We start from the raw sequence: 18,160 nt of genomic DNA, 5'->3' as shown, positions 1-18,160 counted from the left end.
TGAGTTTTGTGTGTGCACATTTGGTGTTTGTGTTCTTGGCTCTTGTAGTCACTCTTAAGGAGTGACTTTTTGCCCTATTGGTGCTTCCGCCTCTTTTCATTACAAGCATGAAGCTCCTGCTATCTATAATCATTCTTAATATATATAATTTTTTTCTGGCAGGCTTGTCGAGGTAGTAATGCATCAAATAATAAAAGTGGTGGCAGTAAAATCTCAAAACAAGCTGCTCTGGCATTCGTTAAGCGGACACTTGCAAGGTGTAGGAAGCTTGAAGAGACAGGTACAAGCTACTTTAGTGAGCATCTCTTCAAGGATGGTTATCTTTCTGCACCCATCTTCAGCAGTGATGCTAAATGCACTGATGCTAGTAAAGAGGGGCAGACTGTAAAACCACAGCTTGAGGCTTCTCTGCCACAGATTGAACCTAAGGCAACAGGTATATGCTTTGCCACTTATAAGTGGAACTTTCGCTTATAGAGTTCTTGTATGGATTCGTCTTTCTACTTTAATTACATCCAGCTACTTAGTTTCTTATGTCGAGACATATCTTTTCTAAGGGTTTCTTTCTTTATTTTTCGGTTTTTGCCTTATGTTTGTCCATCTGCTGCTGCAGGCACTTTGGCTTCTGGTCTTCTTGTAAATCCAGCTGAGCAGTGTGTACATCATATGACCAGTCTTAACAAGGATTTATCTGATGAATTTCAGCCTCTTGCTCATTCATCAGACCAAAGCTTTGTTAAAGATGATTTGTGGTCCAATCGAGGGAAAAAGAGGGAATTATTTCTTGATGCTGTAAGCAATGTGGAAAGAGGTACGTCGAACCTTGGCAGTAGCCTCTTGGGTGGAACAAAAGGAAAGAGGAGTGAGAGGGATCGGGATCACAACAGAGAAGGAACAAGAAACTCTGTGCCAAAAGCTGGTCGGCCCACACTTGGCACTGTCAGGGGTGAGCGGAAGACTAAGACAAAACCTAGACAAAAAACAGCTCAATTGTCAACTTCTGTCAATGGTCTTCTTGGTAGGCCTGCAGAAGTGCCTGATTCCATGTTGAATTCAATGACAGAGTCCAGTGAAACAGCTACAAATGGGAGCAATAAAGTCAAAGAAGTTTTATCCAACCCTTGTGTGATCACTCAAGATCTTCTGGCTCCTGAGGGAGCCATTGACCTTACACATTTGCCTTTACCTGGAATGGAAGAATTGGATGTTTCTGTTGATCTTGTTGGCCAAGGCCAAGATCTGGGTACTTGGTTGAGCTTTCCAGATGATGGCATACAAGACCATGAGCAGGATTATATGGGCCTTCCAGTTCCCATGGATGATCTGTCGATGATTCTCTGACTCTTTGCTGTACATTATCCTACAGTGCTCTTAGGTTCTAGAAAAAAAATATTTAATGCTGATGTTATGACTTAACCACCTGGTCAAGTTATCCATCTCACTACCGCTTGTAATTATCCGAAGCCATTCTTTTGTATGCTTTTATATAAGATAGTTTCAAAAGCTAGCATGCTAGTTGCGATCAAGATGATTTCTTTTCTTTCCACTCACATTGATATCCAGCCTCATCTCGGAAGATTGCTTCTTGTCACCAGGCTTTGCTAGCATTTTTGGTTCATCTTTTGAGTTGACTACCCATATTGTAGCTTTTCCCTTTTCTGCCGAGTCCCATGCAGGTGTACATTCGTTTCTCTTAATAATATTAAGTTCTTTTTTCTTTTTCTGTTAATTTCTTTTCATTATATCTTACCCATGCAAAACAGTTCTTTTGTGTAAATTGAAGTGACATATGTCACATGGATGCAGTTGTGGATACAGGAATAAGGTGGTTTTATGAAGTTTCCAATATGACTAGTGTATAACAGTATAAGTTGATGTGGAACGGGAGGCAAAATGGAGTATCCGTGTGACAGAGAATATGGCAGACTCTCTCTCTCTCTCCGTGTTTTTAGGATAAAAACTACCTATAAGTGCGTGTTTCCACTCACTGCTTCTGGATGTTATTTGCGTTGCTGAATCTGAAAACTCACTTCTTATTCACGCTAAACTAGAACTACAATTCTGCAAAAAGTAATATGCTTGTGGACACACAAAGATATAATTCACTGCTCTGATCCTACACTTTGTATTGAGATTTCTTGTAGTCTTGAGTGGAGGTATCATTTCATTTTTTTCTACCCAAGGAGGTAGCTGTTTTAATGCTATTTTAGTTTTTAATGTTTTCAATTGTTTTATTAGATATTTGATAGTTTCCCATGTCTGACTAACACCAACTTGTCTGTGGTAAGAGGAAGCTAAGGGTGTGTTTGGATACATGTGAATTCTGAGGAATGAGAATTCACATTTCTTAGAACTTAGGATTCTCTTGTTTGGATGCTCATCTTTTTTAAGAAAGAGAATTCTAAAACTTTAGAATTCCCTGAATAGTGTTCCCACCTCCTCATGTGGGAACCCTAATTCTCTGCACATTGAGATATCAAGGGTTCCCTCCAGATACCGCTCCCTCCTCTCTCTCTCTCTCTCTGAGGACGATGACTCCAACCTGTGATTGAGGTTCTCTCTCTCAGATGAGGGCGACTGCAATCTGTGAGGAAGGTGATTCTCAGGTGAGTGAAAACCCTAGAAAACAATATAGGAATGGAAATTAATGCTTGTTTAACTCTGTTTCATCTTCAAATTTTCCTTATTTGTTGGATTTTGTTTAAACCCTAAGATCTAGAATGTGAAATGCATCATGTTCCCCTTCATCTACCTTCTTTCTGAACCCTAAAATCAACATATGAATGTGGTCATTTGGTGCCATTAGAAACCCTAAGATTAGTTGTTACTGTGGATGCGATTTCTTGTGTTTTTTTTTCTCATTCTCTAGGGTTTGTGCTATTCTTATGATTTTTGTGGATTTTCTGCTGAATTGGTGCCATTAGAAACCCCAAGATTTGTTGTTGCTGTAGATGTGATTTCTTGTGGTTTTTTTGGCTCATTCTCTAGGGTTTGTGCTATTCTTATGATTTTTTTTGGATTTTCTGTTGAATGGTTATTTTTTTCTTTTGGAGATTTGAATCAAAGTTCTTATGTTAAGGGTGATAGGGTAGTCTAGGATTTTGAGTGTTTTAGCTACTGATAACATGGAGATATTAGTGCTATGTTAATTGCATGATATGCATTTCAATGCAAAAGGACATCACGGTTATTCTATCATTCATTTTATTATGGTGGGTTCACCAGTTCTTAATTATTCAAGTTAAACCGGCTTGATTATTCTGTTGTTAATATTGCTCATATTAAGCTGTTTGTATTACTTGTGCTCCTGTATGAAAGAGGAAACACTGGGGTATGAATTTTAGGGATTCAATGACTCGGATTCAGGTTTGATTAGGCAGGTTTGGTAAAGAAAACATCATAATCGGATTTGGATTCAGTTTATGATTTCTTAACCAAATCTGACAGATATCTGATTCCAATGGATTGTTGAATTTGATTACATGTATTTGAATGGATTCAGCATTGCCTTTCCTCCATCTAAATCTAAATCTGACTCTGTCACTCTGATTAGTCAATATTCAATTAGTTGCATTTGGTATTGACTATTGACCACATTCGACCTGAATCCAAACCTTTTACTTTCCTAGTTATGATGGGTGTTTGTGCAGCATGATCTCATCATTTGGAGTTCACAATTTGTCTGGTCTGCCTCTACATGTATGTTGAAACTTGAAACCATGTTTGTGGGGGTGCCTGAAAACGGATTTTGGAACTGTAAATAATAAAAGATTGGGCTCTGGTAGGATCCATCTCGATATGGTGTTCAAGGCTTGTCCATGGGTGCAGTTTATACACTTCTATTGAAAACTTGAACTTGTTAGGTGCTTCAGATCCAAAAAGCATATCGAGAACCACTGATATTTGGATTGGAACTTTCATATTGTTTTGATTAACGCAATCTACCTAGGTACTGTGTGGAGTTCAACCTGTTTCTAATAAGACTTCCTAGTTCTGAAATACACAAACACAAAGACACACAGGCACAACATATATCTTACTCAGGAAATATTCTCTAAAATGAAATGGTGTATATATATATATATTGAGAGAGAGAGAGTATTGCTATTTATAATGTTAAAAGCATCCTTCTTGCTATAAAATTCTTAAGCAAGGAATGGCAACATAATCCAATGCTCTTCTACAAGCAATGAGGTGCAATATATGGATTTGGATGTAGGGGAAAACCTACTTAAGCTGTTTCAGGAGCACTGCAATTTGCAATTGAACATTATTTCTTGTTTTTATTAATATGTGGTTTACATGAAGTGCTGGACAAAACAGTTCTATGACTATGCTGTCTTTATTTATTGTGGTAGTGGTGGTGGTGGTGGATGGTGGTTGTGGCAATGGTGATAGTGGTGGTGGATGGTGATTGTGGCAATGGTGATGGTGGTGGTGGTAATGGTGGCGACGGCAATGGTAAGGGCGGCAGTGGCGATGTGATGATGATAATGGTGGTATTAATGCTGATGAGGATAATGAGTGTTTTATGTTTCAAACTGACATTGTTGCAGTTCTCCCCATTTGTTGTTGAAGTTGGTTTTTCATCTACCTCTATGTGCATGAATTGCATCATTTTTTCTAGTACTACTGTTGTTAATTTCCTTTTCCTAGTGGTGCATTTTATATTGATTTGGGTGACTTGGCAATAGTAGGTCTCATATTTGTGACCGCCCTTGTGGAGGCATGAAACAGGTGAAATTTCTACAAGAATAGTGCCTCTTCTTGGGTGATTTTGTTGAAGATGCATGGATGTCTTGAAAATATTAGGATGCATGTTATTTTCAGTTGTCTTTGTTAAGATGAATGTACTATTTGTATGTATTATTATATATATGTATATATATACATATATAATATATATTTATATATTTATATTATATATAGTATGTATATATAATGTATATAAATATATATGATATATAATATATTAGTCAACCTAGGTTGACTTTGTCTAGCCATTGGACCCTCTCCAATTGCTAGAATGGGGACTTCTTTATTACCTCTTCTCTCCTCTTTCTCTATAAATGTGTGAGTGTGTGAAGGTTGAGAGAGCCATGGGTAATTTTACATTTTTGTGTGTTTGAGTGTATTGTAGTGAGGATTATATGTATTTTTCTTTTGTACTTTTTAATGTTCTTTATTAATGAAGTTATTTATTCACATTCCTTGTGTTTCATTTTAATTCTTATGTTTTCATCTAAATGTATTATTTTTCGATTCTTGGAGTTCATTTTGGAGTGCATTGGGATTTATGCTATTTTGTGACATGGTATCAGAGCGATATCGTGGTCTTGGAAAAGATTCATATTAATGAATCATATGGATTCAAGGATTTCACATTCCGGTATGTATCTTTGTTTTTCTATTTTCATATGTATGGTAGGTATTTTAAAAGGGTTTTATTAAAAATAAATGTTTTCTTTTGAAATTAGAATATGTAGACATTTTTGTCTGTTGGTATATAAAATATATGTTTTGGATTATGAATATATATATATATATATATATATATATATATATTGAAAATTTATATTTTGTAAAAATATGTGGTTTCTTAAAATCTTATGTGTTTCATGTTTTGCAAAATATTAAATTTTATCATGTATCTTTTTTTTTATGTCTCTTAACGTATACACATACATAGATTATCTTTGGGACTTTTAATATATTGTGATGTTTCTTTGGTGATTTTAATTATGTAACCATGCATGATTTTAATTATGCAGCCTTTATGATTATTATTGAATGTCATAAGCATGATTTGTCATCATGGACTCGAATGCATATTTTAATAATATTAAATATGCTTCTCTATTGTGCCGATGTGCGTTATATTTTCTAGTAGGTTCTTATGTTTATCCTTCTTCTTGAGCATTTTGTAAGACTCTTGTATGCTTGTTGCTTAATCCTTAGTGGTTTACTTATTGTGAATTGATATTTCATTGAATGCTTCTTGCATATTGTGTTTCAATAAATTTATTATTTTTATGCCCTTGGTAGCATGTTTTATTGTGCCCTTAGTGGCATTTGTGCTTGTGCACTTTGAACTTGTTGATGGGCACCTTGTTCGTGCTTGAAGGTGTCTTACCTTTCATTGCATGCTTCTTAGAGAATTTATATTTATTGCATTGTGATAAAATTTCTTGCATGATATATGTGGATTCATGGTTGGTGATAGTTATGTATGTTATTTGCTTATATGTTCTTTTCAGGATCTCTATATATGTTTTGGCCCTCTTTAATGTTATGTGCCATTGTTGTCTCATAATAGACTTGTAATCTACATTGAGTTATCTCTCTATATAGCATGTTTGTATTGTCCATGCATATGATTACATCAATTGACATATTGTTGTGTATATAATTACACTATATTCATTCTAAGTTTTCATCTACATTTATTAGATTTGATTTGAAACTTTATTTTTTCAAATCGATACTTTTATATGAACTCAATTATTTGAAAATTGTTTTCTGTGAGTATTTTTTTCCTTCTTATGGCATTGTTTTTCGTTCATCACAAATTTTTTTACAATGCATCATTTATTTTTGGCCTTGTTTTTGAGTCCGAGTGAGCCGTTGAGGTGAGTTATGTGTACACCTCATGTCATCTTATCAGTCTAGATTCCCAAGGGTTATAAGTGACGTGTTGTCACTTGTCTTGAGTCTGATTGATGGTTGATTAGCCTTTGGATCCATGTTGCTTTTGTTGAATCAGAGATGTTTTGGAGTTGAAATGAAATGGGGATCTTCGAAACACGAGCTTAGATTCACAAGGGCAAGTGTCAAGAATGACACTAAAGCATAACCCTTAAAAATGGTATAACTGGAAACAAAATAAAAATAAAAATGTATTCTTTATTGATATGAAAAACCAATTGCTTAAGAAGCATTGGAATTAAAATACAAGAGGGGCTGCGCCCCTTTATATACACAGCTGAAAGAGGACTCAATAGAGCTGTTTGTGTTAAAATATACATGTAATCAATATATATATATATATATATATATATATATATATATATATATATATATATATATATATATATAAATATATTCACCCATACCCGATGAGGGGTATTTCTGTAAAATCGCCCAATAGGGGCAGTATAGTCTTTTTCCTCTTTTTACTTTTTCTTTTCTTTTTCCTTTTTCTCCTTTTTCCTTATTTTTTCTTTTTCTTTTTTGTGCATTAAATGCACCTTCATTGGGGGCCCCAACAAGGAGTCGTTGGGTCTCCCAATGGTGCCTTTTCTCTCTTTTCTCTAAACCCTCTCTCACTCCTCTCTTGCCTATAAATAAGTGGGGTCTCCCCCTTTGTAAGGTGTGGCTTCTTCAAGCCCTTTAGTGCATTTATATGATTTTATGCTTTCTAGCCATTATTGGCTTTTGTGTATGTCCTCTTTTGGACTTGTTCTTTGATTTCTATGTGTGAATGTCCATTGTAGGACATACATTTCTTTTCCGCATATTTCATTACATGGTATCAGAGCCTTGGTTGTGCTCTTGATTCATATTGCTAGTTGTCTTGTTCTATCTCTCTTTGCTTGTCCTCCATTGTTGATTATATAATGGAAGGAGAACAAAAGATTGATCTCTCCTTCAAGCTCAATGGTACTAACTACATGATGTGGGCCGCCGCCATGGAGAACAACCTCAAAGGTAAAAAGCTTTGGGGATACGTTATGGGCACCATTAGGGAACCTCAACTTCAACTTACGAAAATAGATGGTGATCAAGAAAAAGCCCTAGAAGGAAATGCTCGTATGAAGGCTATTGAAGATCACCAATCCAAGGTTGAAGATTGGGAAAGTAAGCATGCAAAAATTCTTGCATGGTTCATGAACAACGTGGAGCTAAAGATTTGCGCCAACATTGCTAAATTCCGCCTAGCAAATGAAGCATGGTTCTTTATGAAAGGTATGTATACCCAAAAAGACCTTGCTCGTCAATTCTTTATCCAAGAGAAAATTCGTACCATTAAGCAAGGTGAAATGAGTGTAAGAGATTACTATAGCACTCTTGGCCCTTTGTGGGATGAGTTATCTCTTCTTGAACCTAAATGGGTATCAAGTGAAGATGTGGAAATGCGAAGAGAACAAATGGAGAAATAACACTTTTTCCAATTTTTACATGGGCTTAGGCCCGAATATGAACAAGTGAGGTCCTCCCTCCTTCATAGATCCAAACCACTTCCTTTGGAAGATGCAATAGCCGAAATATGCCAAGAGGAAACACGTCTTGGTATGATTAAAGGAGGAGATGAAGTTCTTGCCGTAACTAAACCCGGCAATCATATGAAAACCTACAAACCTCCACACTTTGGGAGGCAAAATAACTATAATGGCAATTATAGGAAAGCCATTTGCCATCATTGCCAAGAACCGGGTCATATAAGACCTAATTGTCCAAAGATAAATGAACCTCCAAAAGGTAAAGTTGCTATTATTGAAGAAATCCCGCAAAAGAAGGAGGAGTCAATGAAAGGGAAAGAGTCCTTCTCCCTTGCTCAACTATCCGAAGCACTTCAAATCCTACTCAAGTCACCATCAACTTCGGGAGCCGTCATTGCCTCTTCTTCTCCTCCAGGTATGCCTTCTTGGATTCTTGACTCTGGAGCATCTTTTCATATGACCCCTATTGAAAATGGACTATCCAATGTATGTAGCAACTCCAAAAATTCCTATGTTTCCACCGCCGATGGTACCTCTTTACAAGTTAAAAGTTTTGGAACCTTAGATTTTTCAAAAGATTTTTTTGTGCCAAATGTAAGAGTAGTACCTCAACTTAATTTAAATCTTTTATCTGTCTCTCAAATATGTGATCATGGATGTGAAATCTCCTTCTAAACCCAAGATTGCTCTATACAGGATCTCCAGTCCGGAAAGCGGATTGGGCAAGGCCATAGGAGGGGAGATCTCTACTACATGACCAATTTGAAACTTTCTACTAACTCATTTTGTAATCATGTCCAAGATAAAAATATAGAAACTTAGACATCCAAGCTTCTCAAAAATGTACTCCTTTTCTTTTGGAAAGAAATTTTGTAATGAGAAACATTTTGTTTGTAAGAGTTGTATTTTTGGAAAAATGAAATCCACCCCCTTTCCAAAGAGAACATTTGTGTCAAAAAGACCATTTGAACTAGTTCATTCGGATGTTTGGGGTCCTTCTCCGGTCATATCAAAAGGAGAATACTCATATTATGTTACTTTCATTGATGATTTCACTCGATATGTGTGAATATATTTTCTTAATCTAAAATCCGAAGTCTTTAACTTTTTTAAAAAATTTCATATGATTGTCAAAAATCAATTTTCAACTAATATCTCCATTCTTCGATCCGATTCCGGTGGAGAATATCTATCAAATGAATTTCAAGAATATTTGGAAACCAATGGAATTTGTCATCAAAGGTCATGTCCTAGGACTCCCCAACAAAACGGTCTAGCCGAAAGAAAGCATAGACATATCTTGGAAACCTCTAGGACTCTTCTCATTTCCAAAGAAATTCCAAAATGCTATTGGGCCGAAGCCGCCTTAACCTCTACTTATTTGATAAATAGGATGATATCCTCATCTCTACAAAATATATCTCCATATGAAAAACTTTTTGAAAGAACACCCGATTTTAATAGATTAAGAATTTTTGGGTGTAAGTGTTTTGTCCTTACACATAAAAGAGATAAGTTATCTCCCAAAGCTATCGAATGTGTGTTCTTAGGATACGGAGAAAATCAAAAGGGTTTTAGGTGCTTCGATCCCAAAAGCAACAAACTATATGTATCCAAAGATGTTACCTTTTTAGAAAATGAGAACGGTTTTGAGAAAAATAAAGATATTGATGAAAGCGAATATGCTTTCTTATTTGATCTTCTCTCTCAAGAAGATGTGACTCCCCACGTTGAGGATGTTTCTAATGATTTAGAGGATACTCCTCTTAGTAACGTTGAAAGTGGAAGTAATGATGTTGAAAATAGGTCAATTCAAACCTATGCTAGGCGTGGTCAAGAAACTCCCATTAGTGCGTTAGAAAAATATTCTCAAAGTTCCAACATAGAAGAAACCTCTTTAAAGAGATCTAGCCGGATCTCCAATCCACCAAATAGGTTTGTTTCCTATGAGTCCCTAACACCTAAATATAGGGCATGCCTAATTGCATTACACTCTTATCATGAACCATCACACTATAATGAAGCCAAAAACATTTCTCAATGGGTTGAAGCCATGAAACTAGAACTTAGTGCCCTTGAAAAGGCTAAAACTTGGGAAATAACTTCATTACCCACTGGAAAGAAGTTTATTGGCTGTAGATGGGTCTTCAAAATTAAAACTAAAAGTGATGGGTCATTAGAACGTTATAAAGCTAGGTTGGTAGCCAAAGGGTATGCTCAAGAGTACGGAATAGATTATGAAGAAACCTTCGCTCCCGTAGCTAGAATGACTAGTGTTAGGACTCTTATTGCAGTTGCATCCGTTAAAAAATGGCCTATCTATCAATTGGATGTTAAGAACGCATTTCTTAATGGCGAATTAAGTGAAGAGGTCTATATGGATCCTCCACCGGAGTATCTATTGGTGAAAACAAAATTCTTAAACTAAAGAAGGCACTATATGGGTTAAAACAAGCTCCGAAAGCTTGGCATGACAGATTTAGCAGTGTAATGACTAGTTTGAATTTTCGTTCATGTTATACTGACACTGCGTTGTTTGTGAAAAGTGCAGGATCTTCAGTAGTGATTCTACTACTATATGTTGATGATATGATCATCACTGGAAGTGATGAACAAGGAATCCATGATATTAAGAAAGTTTTAAAAGAAAATTTTGATATGTCTGACCTTGGTTTCTTAAGATATTTTTTAGGTATTGAAGTTGCCTACTCTCTCCGAGGGTATATTCTCTCTCAGATGAAACTTGCTGCTGACATTTGTTCCAAATCTGGAATTTCCGATGATAAGAAGGCAGACACCCCTGAGGTCATCAATGCAAAGTTAAGGTTGGAAGATGGAACACTTCTCGAGAATCCTACTCCCTACCGGCAACTTGTTGGGGCCCTGACCTACTTATCCATCTCTCGGCCATACATAGCTCATGCAGTTCACTCAGTCAGTCAGTTTCAATATGCACCTACATCTGTGCACATGAGTGCAGTCTTAAGAATAGTCAGATACATTAAAAACACCATAACTAAGGGAGTTTTTCTTTCCTCTTCATCATCTCTTGATTTAATTGCTTATACTGATGCTGATTGGGGAGGAAACCCTAATGATAGAGTCTCAACTACAGGTTTTTGTGTTTTCCTAGGTGACTCTATGATCTCTTGGAGATGCAAGAAGCAACAAAAGGTGTCATTATCCTCAACTGAAGCGGAATATCGTGCAATGGCCACTACAACCATGGAGCTTGTATGGCTTAGAAGTCTCCTCAATGATATGGGCGTAATCATCTCCACTCCTTCGAAGATGTGTTGTGATAACAAAAGCGCCATTTACATTGCAAGCAATCACACCTTCCATGAGCGGACTAAACACATAGAGATGGACTGCCACTATGTTCGAAATGAATACTTAAAAGGAACCATAGCACTGCCCTACGTCACATTCGAGTACCAGTTGGCGGACTTCTTCACTAAAGCTCTTGCTACTCCTCGTTTCATGTTTCTTCTCAACAAGCTTTCGGTTGTATCCCCGTAAAGCTTGAGGGGGGGTGTTAAAATATACATGTAATCAATATATATATATATATATATATATACATATATATAAATATATATTCACCCATACCCGATAAGGGGTATTTCTGTAAAATCGCCCAATAGGGGCAGTATAGTCTTTTTCCTCTTTTTACTTTTTCTTTTCTTTTTCCTTTTTCTCCTTTTTCCTTATTTTTTTTTCTTTTTTGTGCATTAAATGCACCTTCATTGGGGGCCCCAACAAGGAGTCGTTGGGCCCCCAACGGTCACAATTGTGACCGTTGGGAGCCCAACGACACCTTGTTGGGTCTCCCAATGGTGCCTTTTCTCTCTTTTCTCTAAACCCTCTCTCACTCCTCTCTTGCCTATAAATAAGTGGGGTCTCCCCCTTTGTAAGGTGTGGCTTCTTCAAGCCCTTTAGTGCATTTATATGATTTTATGCTTTCTAGCCATTATTGGCTTTTGTGTATGTCCTCTTTTGGACTTGTTTTTTGATTTCTATGTGTGAATGTCCATTGTAGGACATACATTTCTTTTCCGCATATTTCATTACAGTTTGGACACAGTCCAACAACTCTATTTAGAGATGTTGGAATGTGTCAGTCCAACAACTCTATTGCTAGTCAAGTCTGGACAGGACTTGACTAGCAACAATCATTCTAGTTCAAACTGAACTAGATGACATAAAGACAAAAAATAAAAATAAAGGAAAAAAATTACAGAAAAGAAAGAAATGAAAAATGTATTTATATATATAATAATATAATATTATTATATATATATATATATACAGTTTTACATTTTAACACTCCCCCTCAAACTTACGGTACAATGAGCGAAAGTTTGTCTAAGAGAAAGTGAAATCGGGGAGCAGCGAGAGGCTTTGTAAAGAAGTCTGCTAACTGATATTCTGAAGTGACATATGGCAGATCAATTATTTCGTGTAGATATTCCTCTCTGACGTAGTGACAATCCATTTCGATGTGTTTGGTGCGTTCGTGGAATGTTCTGTTACTGGCAATGTAGATCACACTTTTGTTGTCACAACACATTTGTGAAGCCTTTGTTGCTTTAGCTCCCATGTCAGCAAGTAGTCGTCGGAGCCAAACTACTTCCATGGTCGTGGTTGCCATGGCTCTGTATTCAACTTCGGTTGATGAGAGAGATACCTTATGTTGCTTTTTACACCTCCACGAGATCAATGATTCCCCTAAAAAGACACAAAAGCCAGTGGTTGAGTGTCTGTTATTGGGATCACCTCCCCAATAAACATCAGTATATGCAATTAAATCAAGAGAAGAGGAGGAAGATAAGAAAAGTCCTCGTGAAAGAGCGGACTTGATGTATCTGATAATATGCATGACTGCTCCCATATGAACAGAAGTAGGAGCATGTTGAAATTGACTTGCTGTGTGAACAACATGTGTTATATCTGGTCTGGTAATGGATAGAGAGGAAAGTGCCCCGACAAGCTGTCGGTAAGAAGTAGGGTCAGCAAGAAGTTCTCCATCATCAATCTTCATTTTAACATTAACAAATTCTGGAGTGTCAACTTTCTTATCATCAGTAATACCAGACCTGAAAACAATATCAAAAGCAAATTTAGTCTGAGATAATAAATATCCTCTAGGAGAATAAGCAACTTCAATGCCTAAAAAATATCTCAGCAAACCCAAATCAGTCATTTCAAAATGAGATTTAAGAAGTGTTTTGATTGTTTCAACTCTCTGTTTATCGCTTCCGGTGATGATCATATCATCCACATAGAGAAGAAACACAATGATCCCTGCATCAGAATTCTTAATAAACAAAGCAGTGTCAGTTAAACAGAATTGAAAACCAATATCAATCATAACACGACTAAACCTATCATACCAAGTTTTTGGTGCTTGTTTAAGTCCATAAAGAGCTTTTTCTAAGCGAAGGACTTGACCCTTAGGAATACTTAGACCAGGAGGGGGTTTCCATGTATACTTCTTCAATTCACTTTCCATTTAAAAAAGCATTTTTGACATCCGTTTGAAAAATAGACAATTTTTTGATAGAAGCTAAGGGAATTAAGGTTCAGACAGTTGTCATACGAGCCACCGGAGCAAAGGTTTCTTCATAATCAATCCCATGTTCTTGGGCATAACCTTTGGCTACTAAACGAGCTTTATATCTTTCAAGAGTACCATCACTCTTGGTTTTAATTTTATAAACCCATCGACATCCTATAGTTTTCTTCCCTGGAGGAAAATCTTGAATATTCCATGTAGAAGCCTTTTCAAGTGCATCTAATTCAGCTTTCATGGCTTCTATCCATTTGATATCATTTTTTGCTTGAAAATATGTGGATGGTTCTTCATATGAGTGAATTAATGTAATAACTGCCCTATATGTGGGTGAAAAAGACTCGTATGATACAAACTTTTCTGGAAGCCTCGAGACTCAGGATGATTGTCTAGTTGGAATGTTAGAATATTTTTCAAGTGCACATGGAGGATTAGACTCTTGTCGCCTGAAATATTGAATACTAATATCTCTATGAACTTCTTTATTTTCAACATTAAGATCAATAATTCTTTGATCATCATCAAAGTTACAGTCAATGTCATATTCATCAGATGTTGATGTTAGATTTAGCAAAAAGGAGTACTCAGTGATGTCTTTTAATTTTCTAAAATCAAAGAAGCTCTCATTTTCAAGAAAGGAAACATTTCTAGACACATATAGTTTATTATTTTTGATGTCAAAACATCTATAACCTTTCTGGTTTTCAGCATATCCTAAAAAGGCACAGGGAATCGCACGAGGGGAAACTTTATCATTTTTGTCAGTAAATATGAAACATTTGCACCCAAATATTCTTAGTCTAGAGTAGTCTGGAGAAATGTTCATAAGTTTTTCAATGGGAGTGATATTTTGTAACAAAGAAGATGACATCCTATTAATGAGATAGGTGGCAGTTAAGACAACTTCTGCCCAAAAATTTTTCGGGACTTGATTTGCTATTAATAAAGTCCTAGTGGTTTCTATAATATGGCGATGTTTTCGTTCTGCCAGTCCATTTTGTTGAGGAGTATAAAGACAAGATCTTTGATGTGTGATGCCATGCAATTTAAGATAATTTTGAAAATCTGTGGATAAAAACTCTCCCCCTAAATCTATGCGAAAAATAGTAATATCATTTTGAAACTTGTTTTTAACCATATTATGAAAAGTTTGAAAGTATGAAAATACTTCAGACTTATGTTTGAGAAAGTACATCCACGTATGTCTGGAGAAATCATCGACAAAAATAACATAGTAAACAAATCCTCCTTTAGAAATTACTGGTGCAGGACCCCAAATATCCGAGTGTATTAATTCAAGTGGTCTTGAAGAGAAAAAGGTTCTGTTCTGAAATGGTAATCTTTTCATTTTGCCAAGAATACAATCTTTACAATCAAATGATTTAGAGTTACAAAATTTTCCTAGATTTGGAAAATGTTGGATTTTGGCTATATGTGGGTGACCAAGTCTCTTATGCCACAGTTCCAACTCTATTTTTTGAATATTATAACAAAAAGCTTTCTTCGGCATTTCCAAAAAATCCATGTAATAGAGTCCTCTTTCTCTATGGCCTTCCCTAATCAGCTTGCCTGACTGACGATCCTGTACCCAACAACCATGAGAAGAAAAAGAAATATTACACCCATAATCAGAAATTTGAGATACAGATAAAAGATTTAAATTTAATTTGGGAACATGTCTAATTTCTGGACTAGAAAATTTTTTTGTTTTATAAATTTTTTCAAAATTTCCTATTCCTTCTATTTCAAGAGAAGTCCCATCAACAGTAAAGACCTTTGACACACTTGTTTTATTTTTAACACATTTGAATAGACTTTGATTATTTGGGGTCATATGAAAAGATGCACCAGAGTCAAGGAGCCAAGAAATTTTACCTAGATCAGAAAAAGATGAGGCTGCTGCGCCGGTTGAAGCTTCAGATGAGGAAGATGCACCTTTGATGAGAGGCTGAAGAATCTCCATTAGTTGGGCCAGGAAAACTGGTACATCCTGATCTTTAGGCTCCGATCTAGCAATTGCAACTCTTTTTTCTCTCAGCTCCTTAAGTTTGGGACATTGTGGCCTGTAGTATCTCGGTTCATGACAGTGATGACAAATAACTTTCTTCTTATCATAATCACCATTTTGTCGGTTAAAGTGAGGAGGCCTATATGATCGAACATGATTCCCTGGTCTAGACACGACTAAAACGGAATCATCTTCAATTTTTAAAGAACCTTTCCGGAGACTATTTTCTTCCATTGTTAACTCTTCAATAGTTTCAACAATAGAAGAAATTTTTCCCCGGTGAAGTAGGGCCGATTTAGTGGTTTCAAATTCTGGCCTTAATCCAGTGATAAACTGGTAAAAATGTTCAGAGTTGTTTCTGACGAAGCTCGATGTCTTCGGCACAATGCCACTTTGGTTCTAAAAGGGAAAGTTCTTCCCAAAGTTCGGACAACCCATTGTAATATTCACGGATAATTTTGTCTCCTTGTGTCATCATTCAAACTTTTTCTTGGAGGTTGCACACGTGTGCAATATCTTTAAGGGAATACATATTCTTAAGGTATTACCGTGCCTTATCGGCATGATCAAATTTGGCAAGACTTGAGCATTTTTTAATGTCAACGCTATTGATAAGCCATGATATTATCTTCGCATGAGATATTCTCCATTCTTTCCATTTCTTCTCGTATGAGGCAATAGCCTTGATTTTCTCTTCTTCCGATAGAGGGACCTCTTTATCTCCCTCTTTTTTAGTAAGAAATAGCTTAGGTTCCGAATCAGAACCATCCACAATCCTCCATAGGCCTTTTCTCCATTTATGGTGCTTCATGATTGAAACTCATGTTACATAGTTCGTATCGCTTTGTTTCATAGGCATGATGGTGACTTTATCATTGTCATCCATCGATTACAAGGAGAGAAAGAATAGGGATAGAAGAGAAACAAGAAGGAAAATGAAAAAGAAAGAAGAAAAAAAAACAATACAACAAGATGTGAAATCTTCCCCAATGAAGTGATAAAACACTTCTCTTCAAGTGGCGAACACTTTTGTAAACGGGCACGAAAACCAAGGCAGCTCTTTCACAAGATTTAGTACTTCCGCGGCTCTGATACCATGAAATGAAATGGGGATCTTCGAAACACGAGCTTAGATTCACAAGGGCAAGTGTCAAGAATGACACTAAAGCATAACCCTTAAAAAGGGTATAACTGGAAACAAAATAAAAATAAAAATGTATTCTTTATTGATATGAAAAACTAATTGCTTAAGAAGCATTGGAATTAAAATACAAGAGGAGCTGCACCCCTTTATATACACAGCTGAAAGAGGATTCAATAGAGCTGTTTGGACACAGTCCAACAACTCTATTTAGAGCTGTTGGAATGTGTCAGTCCAACAACTCTATTGCTAGTCAAGTCTGGACAAGACTTGACTAGCAACAATCATTCTAGTTCAAACTGAACTAGATGACATAAAGACAAAAAATAAAAATAAAGGAAAAAAATTACAGAAAACAAAGAAATGGAAAATGTATTTATATATATATGTGTACAGTTTTACATTTTAACAGGAGTGAGTTGTGTACACCTCGGTTTTTGTCAGTATGGATTGCCAGTGTATAGTTTGGCTTTAACTGACAGTTGTTTGATCTTTGGTTCTTTGAGTGTGTTGTATCACTCATTTGTTTATTTGACAATTGTTATTATGGATGCTTATAATTGTGTTGATCTATGATGACTATCTATTTTGAAACCATGGTGTTTCGAAAGATTGTTAAAATTGATACCCTTATTCTTCTTGATGACATTAGTTTGTTTTCATTACAAGTTTTCTTACCTCTTGTGTTTCCTCCTGTTATGTTTTTTATTTAAGTGTCATTTTATGTAGACAAGAAATAATATTTTTTCTGGTGAGTTATGTGCACCCATTGGTTATTCACACTTTTTGTGTGTTTGTATTATGCTCTTGTTTTAGTAGCTGATGCACTTGAATATTGAGGTTTGTCTCTTATTTAAGTGTCAATTTATGTAGATAAGAGATGCTATTTTTTGTGGTGAGTTATGTGCACCCATTGGTTATTCATACTTTTTGTGTGATTGTATTATGCTCTTGTTCTAGTAGCTGATACACTTAATATTGAGGTTTGTCTCTTATTGTCATTTTATGTAGACAAGAGATGTTATTCACACTTTTTGTGTGTTTGTTAACCTCATATGTGGCACTATAATTAATCTCTTGTTCTAGTAGATGATACACTTAAATTTTGAGGTTTGAAGGTCTAGTGAGGTAAATTGCTTGTGGTGGTCGAACTATTGTTAAGGTTTGCAATATATCATTTCTTGATATTTGTGGGATTTTAAATCTCTTCATATTTT

The 18,160-nt window shown here is 35.9% G+C and overlaps 1 protein-coding gene across 2 annotated transcripts in view; it reads left to right on the top strand.

Moving 5' to 3' along the window:
* Positions 1-1,481, top strand: part of LOC149848533 (uncharacterized) — a 43,355-nt gene extending 41,874 nt beyond the window's left edge. For both annotated transcript variants that reach the window (XM_089995956.1, XM_089995946.1), the window contains 2 exons: positions 163-436; positions 614-1,481. In XM_089995956.1, coding sequence (XP_089852082.1) covers positions 163-436; positions 614-1,341 — 1,002 coding nt within the window. In that variant the 3' untranslated portion in view covers positions 1,342-1,481. The remainder of the gene's footprint in view (positions 1-162; positions 437-613) is intronic.
* The last annotated feature ends 16,679 nt before the right edge of the window (positions 1,482-18,160 follow it).

The sequence above is a fragment of the Nuphar pumila genome, chromosome 1 (genome assembly GCF_984573655.1).
Source record: "Nuphar pumila chromosome 1, dmNupPumi1.hap1.1, whole genome shotgun sequence".
NCBI classification, from domain to species: Eukaryota; Viridiplantae; Streptophyta; class Magnoliopsida; order Nymphaeales; family Nymphaeaceae; genus Nuphar; species Nuphar pumila.
Note: the sequence above shows the minus strand (reverse complement) of the source record. Positions and strands in the feature narration are given on the sequence as shown.